Raw genomic sequence first — 12,883 nt, 5'->3', positions numbered from 1 at the left:
TTAAAACAAAATGGCCACCAAATAATACTCATTAGGGTTACCATTCGTCTGGATTCCCCCAAACATGTCCGGCTTTTCTGAGTTAAAAATAGCGTCTGGAGGCTATTTGTAAATGTCCAGACTTCCCCCCCATGCAGAGCGCGCGCGGCTGACAGGGCAGCCGGCCAGATGGTGCCACTTGCACTGGGCTCTGGCAGCCAGAGAGAGCCCGTCCTCCGCTTCCCCCTCCTCTCCCCTGCAGCTGAGATCATTCACTCCCTCCCTGCATTCGCAGATCGCCGGACGTTCGGGCTTCCGGCAGTCTGGAGCTCCTCCCCCTGCCCAGCGCGCCGCTCAGCAGCACTCTGCGAGGGCGGGAACCGGGATATGTGCTCCGTGGGGGGGCGCAGCAGCGTGTCGGGCTGCGCGTGGAGCCCGACACGCTGTTCTGAGCAGCACGGTAAGGGGGCCAGGGGGTCGGAGAAGGGGCAGGAAGGTTCTGGAGGGGGCAGTCAAGAAACAAGGAGCAGGGGGAGGGTTGGATGGGTCGGGAGTTCGGGGGGGCTGTCTGGGGGTTGGGGTTGTAAGGTTTTGGGCAGTCAGGGGATAGGTAGGGGGTAGGGTCCTAGGGGGGCAGTTAGGGTGGGGGGTGATCTCAGGAGGGGGCAGTTAGGGGACAAGGAACAGGGAGGCTTAGGGAGGGGGTGGGGTTCTGGAGGGCAGTTAGGAGCAGGGGTCCCAGGAGGAGGCAGTCAGGGGACAGGGAGCAGAGGGGTTTAGATGGGTCGGGAGTTCGGAGGGGGCTGTCAGGGGGTGGGGAGTGGTTGGATGGGGCGTGGGAGTCCCTGGTGTCTGTCTGGGGTGGATAAGGGTTGGGGCAGTCAGGGGACAGGTAGGGGATAGGGTTCTAGGGGGCCAGTTAGGATGGGGGGGAAGGTCTCAGGAGGGGGCAGTCAGGGGACAAGGAGCAGGGAGGCTTAGGTAGGGGGTGGAGTCCTGGGGGGCAGTTAGGTAGGGTTACCATACGTCCGTTTTTTCCCGGACATGTCCGGCTTTTTGGTCCTCAAATCCCCGTCCGGGGGGAATTGCCAAAAAGCCAAACATGTCCGGGAAAATAGCTTTGCCGGCATCCCTGCCCCAGTCCCCTGCTTACCTTGCGGCTCCCGCAGGCTGCGAGCTGCAGGCAGATTCCCCCGCGGCGGCTGCTGCTGCTCCCCCCAGACACCTCAGCTCTGTGTAGCTGAAGAGCCGACCTGCCCGAGCGCTACCGGCTTCACGGTTTGCCGGGCAGCCCCCAGACCTCCAGACCCTGCGCCCCCGGCCGGGCGCTTCCCCAGCGCAGCCGGAGCCCGGGAGGGGAAGCGCCCAGCCGGGGGCGCAGGGTCTGGAGGTCTGGGGGCTGCCCGGCAAACAGTGAAGCCGGTAGCGCTCGGGCAGCTGTTTCGCGGCTGGGAGGGAGGAGGGGGAATGCGGGGCACTCAGGGGAGGGGGCGGAGTTGGGGCAGGGCCGGGGCGGAGTTGGGGCAGGGCCGGGGAAGGGGCAGGGCCAGGGCCCCAGGGAGTGTCCTCTTTTTTTAATGAGGAAATATGGTAACCCTATTACTCGCAGAGCTAGTAGATATATTGTTAAATCCCAGAAAGTCTATCATATTTCCCTAGGAGGCACTGGAACACACAAGCATGGGTGGAGGGTATCATACGCTGGGGAAGGCTGTGCCTCACAAAACAGCCCTCCTGCTTCCAGCTTGGCCCGGCTCCAGTCTCCCTGCCCTCCGGGGCTGGGGGCACTAGCCTGGGGCGGGAGCCAGCAGCTGCAAAGGGGGCCTCTGGGCTCTGGGGGGGAGGGGTGGAAGAGGCGGGGCTATGAGCTAGCTTCCACCAGCCAGTGGTTCACACATCGCTTATGCACACAAGCAAATTCACCCTACTTGGATTACTCTTCTGTACATTGTTTCAGAAAGCTGTGGTGTTTTTACAGAGAGTCTGACAAACCCAGGTAGCACACAGCCAATTTGACTAAAGTTTTCCTGCAATTCATATAAACTGACAAGTTCCCAAACCAGCTTTGTGATATGTTTATTCAAAGCCTGAGCAGCCAGATGAATCAGAGAGTATTCACTTTATACAACGTGCCTTGTAAACATATGCTGATGCTGCTTCAGAAGACTGCTATTCCTCCTTTACATTTCATGACACACTGAGTGAACTAGAGTGTGCATCAGGGTGAGGGATTACTTAAGTGGTAAGAAATATCAGGATCCTACCTACATTCTTTTTAAAATAAAAAAATCTCAACACCTTAGAAAGACGACATATTTGACAATAACTTTTTAATTATTGACACAGTGAACTAGATATCATCTATGATTTCTTGGCTGACAGAATCAATAAATAGAAAGAGGGTATGAGAATGTCATGCTCTTATTACATTAACAATAAACACAAAAGATAGAGAGACAGTCTAGGCTTGGGATAGTAACATGTTAATGGACCTTCTTCAGCAGGAGAGAAGCCATTGTGTGAAGAAATCAGATAATTGTATATGCAAAAGGATCAAGAGGACATTTGCATTAATTAAAGAGGTGCTGGTTATGATTCCATATTTAAGGCCTTATTTACATGAGTAAATTTAACTAAATTCAGAAATCAGTTTATGAATTCCTTATGCCAATTTAGTGTAATCTGATTTGACATAAAACACTCAAGTCAATTAAAGAGGGTTGCACTGATTAACTAAATTGGTGCAACTTTGGTGAAACTACAAAGGAAATAGGATCTAACACAAGTTGGTGAAGAAGTCACCAGATCAGAAGTATTACTGGGTCAGAAATGTAGTTTTCACCTGAGAGATGGGTGTGATCATCAAGGAAATGGAGGTCAGACATTGGGATCAAACACAGCAAATCCCTCAGGGTATGTCTTCAATGCAAAGTTAACCCAGGCTCTTATTTGGGTGTTGCCCCTAACCCCCATCCTGTATATACACAAAAACCTGACCCAAGTTTAGTGTTTCCCCAGGCTAGCTAGCTTGTTTGGGGCTAAAGGCTGAGTGAGGTTATTATTCAGGCTGCTAACCCAGCCACTTTGCAGTGAGGATGTAGCTAAACTACTGGAGTGCTGATAGTCCTCCAGTGGCTTCCCATAATTCCTCCACATTCCCAGAAAGACAGACAAGTTGTCCCATAATTCACTGGAAAGAATCAGAGTGGCTTAGCTTAATACAGCAGCACAAAGAACCATGGGACATGCCCCCAGAAGTTCTAGTAACACACACATGGGTGAGTGCAGCACCAATGAGGACACAGTAACGTGGGTGTGGCATTGTGGTGTGGCTCCTCACACCCGGGGTAGGCTAACCCAGGGACAACCACCTAGGTTAACTCTGCAGTGAAGGCATATCCTCAGAAGTAGGAATTTTCTAATGGTGTGAGCATTTAATTTCTCCTGCAAATAAGGTTTTTGTCTGCCTACCAGAGGCTGAGTGTAGTTTAGTACTGTTTAGCGCCAATTTAATTTTAAACTCCATTTTCTAACAAACTTGTTTTCATTTAATATATTTCAGGTTGTAAGTTATTCTTGGGATTTTTACTGTGGTCCATTCTCAAAGACCAGGAAGAGGAGTTTCTGACCTCTTGTGAAAGGCAGAAAGGCACTGAATCTGAGACCATGTCTACACTACGGGTGCTACAGTGGCACAGCTATGCCACTAGTGCCATAGTTTAGACACTTTTTATAGTGATGGAAGGGGTTTTTCTGTGTGAATTTTTCACATCACTGAGTGCCATAGGTATATGTTGACCTAACTTCTAAGCATAGATGACGCCTCAGTGCAAAAAGACTGCCCATCCCCAGGAGCTGTTGCCAAAACTCAGGCTGGGGGGACAGATATACTGAGAGGGTCAAGGTGGCTACTAGAAACAAGGAACCATCAGTAACAATTTTTTGTGGATTTTTGCCTTTTTTCTCTTGAAAAACATCACTACCTCTTCCACAGCCAGAAACAGTTTAAAGGGTAATTGCTCTACGTCTCTATGGTGTTAAATGATATCCTACAGAGACAAGCTCCATGAGTCTTTTGGTTTATCAGTTGCTGTCATCTCTGTCAGTGCAAATGGGATCCACACTAGGAAATCCAGACCTCTGGCAACACAGAGTCACATTATTCAAAGTATTCTCTAATCATAGGGAAACCAATGAAAAGAGAGGACGAATAGCAGCTTTTTAAAAAAAATACAAAAAAGTATCAAAAATCAAGCTTGGACTTGGACTTTCAGAAAGCCTTTGAAAAGGTCCCTCACCAAAGGCTCTTAAGCAAACTAAGCAGTCCTGGGAGAGGGAAAGTCCTATCACAGATCGATAACAGGATAAAAGATAGGAAACAAAAGGGTAGGAATAAATGGCCAGCTTTCAGAATGGAGAGAGGTAAATAGCAGTGTTACCCTAGTATCTGGGCTGGAACCAGTGTTGTTCGACTGGACAAAGGGGTAAAACAGTGAGGTGGCAAAGTTTGCAGATGATACAAAACTACTCAAGACAGCCTAAGTGCAAAGCAGACTAGAAAGACTTATAAAGGGATCTCACAAAACTGGGTGTCTGGGCAACAAAATGGCAGATGAAATTCAATGTTGATAAATGTAAAGTAATGCACATTGGAAAACATAATCACAACTATATATACAAAATGATGGGGTCTAAATTAGCTGTTACCACTCAAGAAAGATCTTGGAGTCATTGTAGATAGATCTCCAAAAATGTCCGCTCAATATGCAGTGGCAGTCAAAAAAGCTAACAGAATGTTAGGAACCATCGGGAAAGGGATAGATAATAAAACAGAAAATATCATAATGCCACTATCTAAATCCATGGTACCCCCACCAATTGAATACTGCATGCAGTTCTGGTCACCCCATCTCAAAAAAGATATATTAGAATGGGAAAAGATACAGAGAAGGGCAACAAAAATTATTAGGAGTACGGAACAGCTTCCATATGAGGAGAGATTAAAAAGACTGGGACTTTTCAGCTTGCAAAAGAGGCAACTAAGGGGGGATATGATAGAAGTTTATAAAATCATAAATGGCATGGAGAAAGTGAATAAGGAAGTGTTATTTACCCCTTCACATAAAACAAGAACCAGGGGTCACCAAATGAAATTAATAGGCAGCCAGTTTAAAACAAACATAAGGAAATACTTCACACAATGTACAGTCAATTGTGGAACTCATTGCCAGGGGATGTTGTGAAGGACAAAACTATAACTGGGTTAAAAAAAAGAATTAGATAAGTTCATGGTGGATAGGTCCATCAGTGGTTATTAGCAAAGATGGTCAGGTATACAATCCCATGCTCTGGGCTTGCAGTCCCTAAGCTTCTGACTATTAGATACTGGGACTGGTTGACAGGGGATGGATCACTTGATGGTTGCCCCGTTCTGTTCATTCCCTTTGAAGAATCTGGCATTGGTCATTGTTGGATGACAGGATACTGGGAGAGGTAGACCATTGGTCTGACCCAGTATGGCCATTCTTATGTTCTTAGGTGGAACAAAATCATCCTTCATGCGACTCCACTGAAGTCAGTAGTTCAACAAGGGATGTAATTGGCTTGTAATTTTTGAGACACCAAAGTAATATGAACACCACAGAAACAACTGTAAAGTCAATCTTTTCTCTCTTCCCTTAAGCTTTTGAGGAGAAAGTGGGCTGAGCTGGAGTGGTTATTTACATGTGCATCCTTTTTGTATTATTTTGTGTATTTTATTGAATGGAATAGCTTGAAGTAGCTATACATTTCAATGAATGAACGAATTAATCAATCAATCAGCACTATAACTTGGGCACACATTTCGCTGAAGCAAAGTAATAAGACTGGAGTTTAATGTAATTTGGAGCCAAAAGTACACCACCAGAGGTGGTGGATAATCCAGACCCTGCAGAACCAGCTACTCCTTTGGTACGTAAGGAGGGAAGCACCAGTTGCTGAAGATGCTGAATGTCAATTCCACTTACTTCACTACTTATTTGACAAAACATCTCTCCATCATCTCTGTTTTCATTCATTTTGTAAAATCGGCCTTTGTACCTGTGTCCACATTTAACTTCACTGGAAGTCTACAGAACTTTGCTGTCACTCACCATCCTTCTACTTCCATACAACTCATCGTTTAGAAGGTAAAAAAGCCCTCATGACTTTCACCTGAAAATCTGGCATTTATTTTTTCAATAATAACAAAACTCCTCTCCTTGAGATAAGTAGCTTGCCGTTCCTGAAAATGGGGCTTCTTATTCCACGTCTAATCATTAGCGAGCTGCTTAGAGATCGAAGACTAGATTATGTCTTATAGACTCTGTTATATGTTGGCAGGTTGGGGCCCACTTTGTAGTAGGATCCCCAGAAAGACTCAGCCAGGATTCCTCCTGGGATTTAGAGGAAGGACATGCTGCAGCCTTAGCTCTACCGTCCATTAAAAATGTAGGCTGCATGTGTTCCTCTTGAGCCTGGCCAGTTACACTGGACATGGTTCTCATCTCACTCTGCCCCTTTAAAGAATCCAGTACTGTTGGAATTGCAGCATATAGCGGTGGCTTCACTCACCAGTCGCTTTGTGGCTGGCCCTTTCACAAGTGGTGTGGGTAGAAGGGGGAAAGCTCATTACATTCCATCCCCCCAGCCATGCAGCACCAGCTACAGTCTGACCATAATCTAATAAATGCCAGAATCAGCTCAAACCTTGTTAATAGATGTAAAACCGGCTTATGGAACACATTAGCTTCCTGAAAAACAACGTAAGTATGGTACACATACAGTGCAGAAAGAGGCCATAACCAGACAATTAGGGAACTCAGATAGCATTTTCAAAAGCACTGACACCACTTAGGAGCCTAAATCCCATTGACTTTCAAATGGCCTTTCCTCTTAGGTGCTTTGGAAAATGGGACTTAGGTACTTCAAAAAATTTTATACTAAATTTATTCTACAGATTGGAACACAAAACAGAATTCTTCTTCTTTCCTAATGGTCACAATGGTAACCATATCTTAATACAATGGATTTGTAAACTGAATTTCTGACAACATGTTATGCTGAGGGAGTGGTCAGAAGATCAGAATCATAAAAAAAATGTGAAGAGAGAGTTTAAAAAAAGGAAGTGTAGTAAACATTAGTAAATAAAAACGTCTTGAAGCCCCAGTAGGCTTCCTTATGTCAACTGTTTAGGATGATACCAGAGAAACCACCTTTAAAACCTGAAGTCGAGAGAAGGTAAGAGCAAAGTATAAAGTGAATGTTTTCTTAAATGCAGCATTTTAATATATTTTGAAATTTATTAAAAGAGGGAACCAATGGTACCTGCAGTGTGGTAGAAAGCAGCTGAAAGAGTGATTGGAAGTAGTTAACTATTGTGTGTCACACACAGTAAGGCACCTTCAAAGATTAAACTACTATAATGCTAGTGCCTTGTGTGCAGTGCTATAGTTAAGGAACCCCCTGTATAAATTACCAGTCTTCAGAGGGTTTGTATATTAAATCAGTCATTTTTTAATTACACTGGACAGGAAAATCTGTCACACAAGTGCTGGGTGCAGATGCAGTTAGAACTCCCATGTTATTAGCATGCCATTTTAAAATATTATTATAAGACATCAATAAAATAGATTTTTTTTGTTTGTGGGATTTTTTTGGGAGGGGGTTGTTTTGTTTTTTCTGTTGCCATTTTATATGCTCTATTAAGCTGCAGCTTTTGGAGTTGAAAAATATGGGGATGGGGTTAGCAGTAGAATAAATGTATAGCTATTTTATTTAGACACATCTGTAGTTAAGAAGTTACCCTATATTTCATAATTTTTTACTAAGCAACATTGTAGAAATCTTGGTCACGTGCATTTATAAATCCATTTACAACATCTACAGGTTCTCTTACTGAGAACTCTCTCAGATAACTATGTAATACAAACCTCAAACATGAAACATGCAGATCAAAACCACAAGGATAAATGGGGAAAACATTGTGAGTAAGCTGACTTGTAACTTTCATAATAAGCAAGTGCACAGATAAAAGGTCTTTTTCAAAATAGCCAAAAATACTGACTTTGGGGTTTCTAAAGTAAGATTCCAGTTTAGAACAAGAAACTGAAAGTTTGCAATGTAGCACCTTGCAAACCACACACACACATTTTGATGTGTCTCTACATATTTTTAATGAAAGATTTAGTAAGCAGAGTACTGTAGTGGTGTCAGCTAAGCCTTCATTATTTTCAATGATGGTGTAGTTATTACAGTAGATTTACAGTACTAGTATATTATGGAGGATCTTAAATTAATGAAAACTAAACCACAATTAACAGAATTAAACTACTTTGCTAGCATTATCGCTATTCTGTATATGTGTACTTCTACCCACATAGGTCCGTCCTGCCCTGAGCTCCATGCAGGTGGATCTGTGTACCCACATGGAGCTCCACTGACTTCAATGGGGTGTCAGTGGGCACAAAGGTATGCCTGCTGTGCTGAGCACTCAAGCAGTATCAGGACCTGTTTCAAACCTGAAACAGTCTGTGTAGGCAAAATGGTTCACAAGTAGGGCAAAGGAAAACCAGCAAGTAGAAAAGGTGCATTTTAAAGAGCAGATAAATTGAATTAAATTAATACAATATAGAAAGGCAGAAGTCTGCTTGTTAGAAGTTTCTAGAGTTAATTTTAAGTTTGTAACATCTTTGTGCAACTAACCTGAAAAGGTCCCCAAATTTGCTTCTCAGGTGGCTACATGACACATAGAGATCATAGAGGTAAGCTAAAATACATCTTTCTGGGGAAGAACATTCTGATGGATTAACAACATGCTTGACAACACCACATAATCTGGAAAAAAAAATCAGAGATTAATTCCAACTCAGACTTTTGAAAACTTAACTGCCCATTTCACCTTGAATAGTCTCTTGCAACATGTTAACTTCTTGTCTTAACAACCTGTTCCACCTTGCACTTAGCTGTGACTCTCTGAGTACCTTTCCCAGACCTGAAGAAGAGCTCTGCATAAGCTTGAAAGCTTGTCCTCTCTCACCAAACAAATTTGGTCCAAGAAAAGATATTACCTTGTCCACCTTGTCTCTCTAAAACCTAATTATACATTTTAATATTATAAAATTAACATACCCATGCCAATAACTAGACAATGGTCTATGTCCATAGAAAAGTCAAAGTGAATGCATTCTCAATAGGTATAAAGGGTTTCATGTGAAGCCTATTGTCACAATTTTAAAATGAAAATAGTTAAGTGCTCATAGTATTTTACACATATGGGCCACAATCCTGCAGCGAATTACATACAAGGGAATTCCTACTGACATCAAGAGGGCTCCACACAGGCCACAGGGGTCTGCCCAAACAGAGCTCATTGCACAATCAGGGCCATGGAAAACAGATCAAAGATTTACAGCCCTTTTCCCTAATAATAATGATGCAAAAGTGTGCAACAATTACTAACCTAGCACAGCATAATCTTAATGTGCACAAAGAAGGACTAAACATTTCACATTTTAATTGGGCTTTGCACGAATGGAATTCAGTTTTCAGCTAATATCACTGTAACAGTACATGGAAGCGTACATTTCCTAGGTTATTTGGCTCTCCCTGTGTCTACAGTGATTGTCAATAAGGCACTGTTGAGGAAGACCACAGTATCCTCTGCATCAATGATTTTATACCGGGATGATTACCTACTTTACGCCCTTTTTTGTTGCACTTGAGAGGCCAGTGTGTTCTACGCGTACCAGTCATTATTTACGGTGTAAGCTTTTTGGGGCAAGGACTGTCCTATGTGATGTTTGTATAGTGCCCAACACAGTGGAGCACTTGGGCACTTACCGTAACACAAAGCAAAAAAACCACAACAGTATGCTACCTTTGAGTGAACCATTCTGTAACTACCCATAGCTAACAGGACAGACAACCACTTCAGATCTTAAAGAATATTTAAAACCAGTTTAGTTAAATCACTGCAAAAATCTGCAGAGAAATGATTGCATTGTGTATAACTCATTTAAAAAAAATGTAGTTACACTGATGTAAAATCCTTATTTCAGTGTAAAAGCAGGTCATCAAGTTAGCTTAAGTCAATTCCTCAATGATTTAAGATTAACCAAAATAAACGATTCAAACTGAATTTTTGCACTAGTTTAAACGGTTTTTAAATGATTTATATGCAATGCAATGTATACAGCTGACATATATTTGAATATATTCTTAGTTTAATTATGTACATCATAAACAAACAGAGAGAAAAATACAGCAGCTACAAACCCTTCAAAAACTTGTGCAGTCTGCTCTGGATTTAAAATTAGGCAGGCATGGTAACGCCGTAAAACAGCAACAATGCACACACATAATCCTGTTGTGTAACTTCCTGCCAGGCTGGATGACTTCAGCAGTAGTTCTGCTTCCACAACACTCAGTTCATTTAATAGCTAAAGTATAAGATAAATACTGAACTGAATATCCTTGTCCAAATTAAGCTATACAAAACATTTCCAAGAATCATAAATGAGAAAAGATACTGAAACATCACACAATAATATGCTAAAATTAATTGTTATTTAATAAGTTAGAAGAGGAAAGTACTGAAACAGTACAAAAAACACACAAAGAATTTTTCTTCATAGCTGTAGAAAGTTTCTTGTGTCTAGACAACTGTTGCATAAGACAGAGAAGTGCTTTAGATTAAAATAGACATTGAAACCATATTAAATAAGACATTCTGGATTAAGATGTTCTGGAATTGCTATTTTTCAAAAACGACAGCACATTTTAAAGACAATTGGAATACATTCTCCAATTATTAAGAAAAAAATAAAAGTACGGTTGCAAACAACAGGCTCTTATATAGCATGTTTGATCCACAGATCTCCAAGGACTGCAAAAGGGAAGTTAAGTATTGGCAGCCCCATTTTACAGGTAGGGAAATTGAAGCACAGGTAGTTAAGTGATTTGCACAAAGTCACACAGCACCAAACCTAGAAGAATCCAGATCTCCTAACTCCCAGGACAGTGTCTTACCCATCGGACACATGCCAGTCAGATAAACATTTAATATCAAGGTAATAATTTCATATTTATAATGTGAGGGGGAAAATCTACTCGAACACCACAATATGTTTCTTTGTGCAGCATGCCACTGTTCTGCATGTGGCTTTGTTACACAAACTACAAGCCTACTTGTTAGACACCTACCATTTATGGAAACATCACATTATAGCTTTGTCCTGGCATACATAAGAACAAAGTAATCGCTTTGTTACCTGTATAGCAAAGTCAATAAGCCCATTGATATTGAGTGCTGGCTCCATAAGATCAAAGATAAGTTGTATGTGGTGAGCCAAAGGAAGATGGTATGATGTACCTGAAGCAAAGCTAGTTATTTGTTCTAGAACATTACTGGAGATCTGTGAAAATAAAAACCATCTGTGTATTAAAACATTATAACAACGGAGTATTTCTCTTCCTAAATATTAACACTTCTAACATCAATTTAGGTAAGTGATTTTCGATAACTGTTTACTAAAGCATCAGATAATAAAAGCACCTTACAACATGTCAATGCTCTAGTAACTGATAACTGAGCAGAGGTTTTTTGTTTACTGGTTTAGTACAATGTATATTCAATTCTGACCCAGTTTTGTGTTCTATGCCAGCAAAAACAAGACAAAAAAATGTGTTAATTTGCTTTGTGGCCTAAATGGATCAACTTATTCTTAATTTTTGCAATTACAAGATTTTTAAATCTATTGAATTTATGCCCACTTTTCTTTTATGATTTGTTTTCGGTGCCGATCTCAAAAATATATTTAAAGGAAACGTTACTGGCATTAATGGCATTTTATAGTGATAATCAGCACTAATCACTTTATCACTAAATGTTGAAAGTCTATGTTGACAAACTAGAATGTTTTGAATGGAAACAAATTTGCAGTTCTTGATAAAAGTCTCTCTGTGGAAAGCCCACATGTAATTTAAAACAATTCACACATTATTTGTGTTTTGTAGTTATTTACTAAAGTAGCTTTGATAGCAGAAGCAAAAATAAGCTAAAAATGTTTAAATTCTACAAAAAAATTAAAATCAAGTGAAGATTTAATCTCTCTCTTTCTCTAGCTCGCTCTCTCACACACGCATATTAAACAGAAACATGGAAAAGATTTCACCATCTTTCATGAAAAAAATAGTTAATGATAATTTGCACCCTAGACCAATGAGTGGCATACTGCACAAAACTGATGAACTGAAAAGAAGCATTTAATTTAGTAATGAGCAATAAATACAACACAGTCAATTAATAATCTATGCATAGAGATAGCTGAATATTATAGCAATAGTTCCAAATATTTCATACGTACTGTATAATATTCATGACATTAGTAATAGCTTCGCTAACATCTTGCCAATACAAAATAAACAATTTGGAGAAGGTATTTAAAAAGACTGAGGCAGCATTCCACTTGCCTTTAAAGTACTAGTGCATTAAAAATTAATACTATGTATGGATCAGATTTTTTTATTATATCATTTTCTTCCTACTTGATATGTAAACAGCGCAACTTAAATGGCTACAATGTTATACAAAGGTAGTACCTGAGATGTCACCTGATGTTGATCAAAATAGGACAGTTGCTGCAGTTTTGTGAACACAGTCTCCAGAGTTGGAAATGCTTCTTGTTTGTTCTTCCTGGCTTTTTGCCCTTCATCCCCAACTTAACAGATAAAACATTATTTTGGTCATTTTATATTTAACAGAGCCCATGTAATTTTGCATTTTTACTGCTTCAAAGGCAAAATAAAAAAAAAATGTAAATGCTTGGTTCTATAGGACCACATAAAACACCATTCACACCAGTTTTCCACTGCGCTTAGAAAA

At 41.2% G+C, this 12,883-nt stretch overlaps 1 protein-coding gene across 1 annotated transcript in view; it reads right to left on the bottom strand.

Annotated features, from left to right (window-relative positions):
- The window catches only part of MED12L (mediator complex subunit 12L), a 322,140-nt gene that overhangs the window by 76,282 nt on the left and 232,975 nt on the right, over nucleotides 1-12,883 (bottom strand). The window contains exons 16-19 of the mRNA XM_026649916.1: nucleotides 12,601-12,719; nucleotides 11,271-11,414; nucleotides 10,276-10,439; nucleotides 8,704-8,835 (exon numbers count right to left, since the gene is read on the bottom strand). Coding sequence (XP_026505701.1) covers nucleotides 8,704-8,835; nucleotides 10,276-10,439; nucleotides 11,271-11,414; nucleotides 12,601-12,719 — 559 coding nt within the window. The remainder of the gene's footprint in view (nucleotides 1-8,703; nucleotides 8,836-10,275; nucleotides 10,440-11,270; nucleotides 11,415-12,600; nucleotides 12,720-12,883) is intronic.

The sequence above is a fragment of the Terrapene carolina genome, unplaced genomic scaffold, assembly GCF_002925995.2.
Source record: "Terrapene carolina triunguis isolate 2854851 unplaced genomic scaffold, T_m_triunguis-2.0 Scaffold88, whole genome shotgun sequence".
NCBI classification, from domain to species: domain Eukaryota; kingdom Metazoa; phylum Chordata; order Testudines; family Emydidae; genus Terrapene; species Terrapene triunguis.
This window is presented reverse-complemented; position numbering and strand designations above follow the sequence as displayed.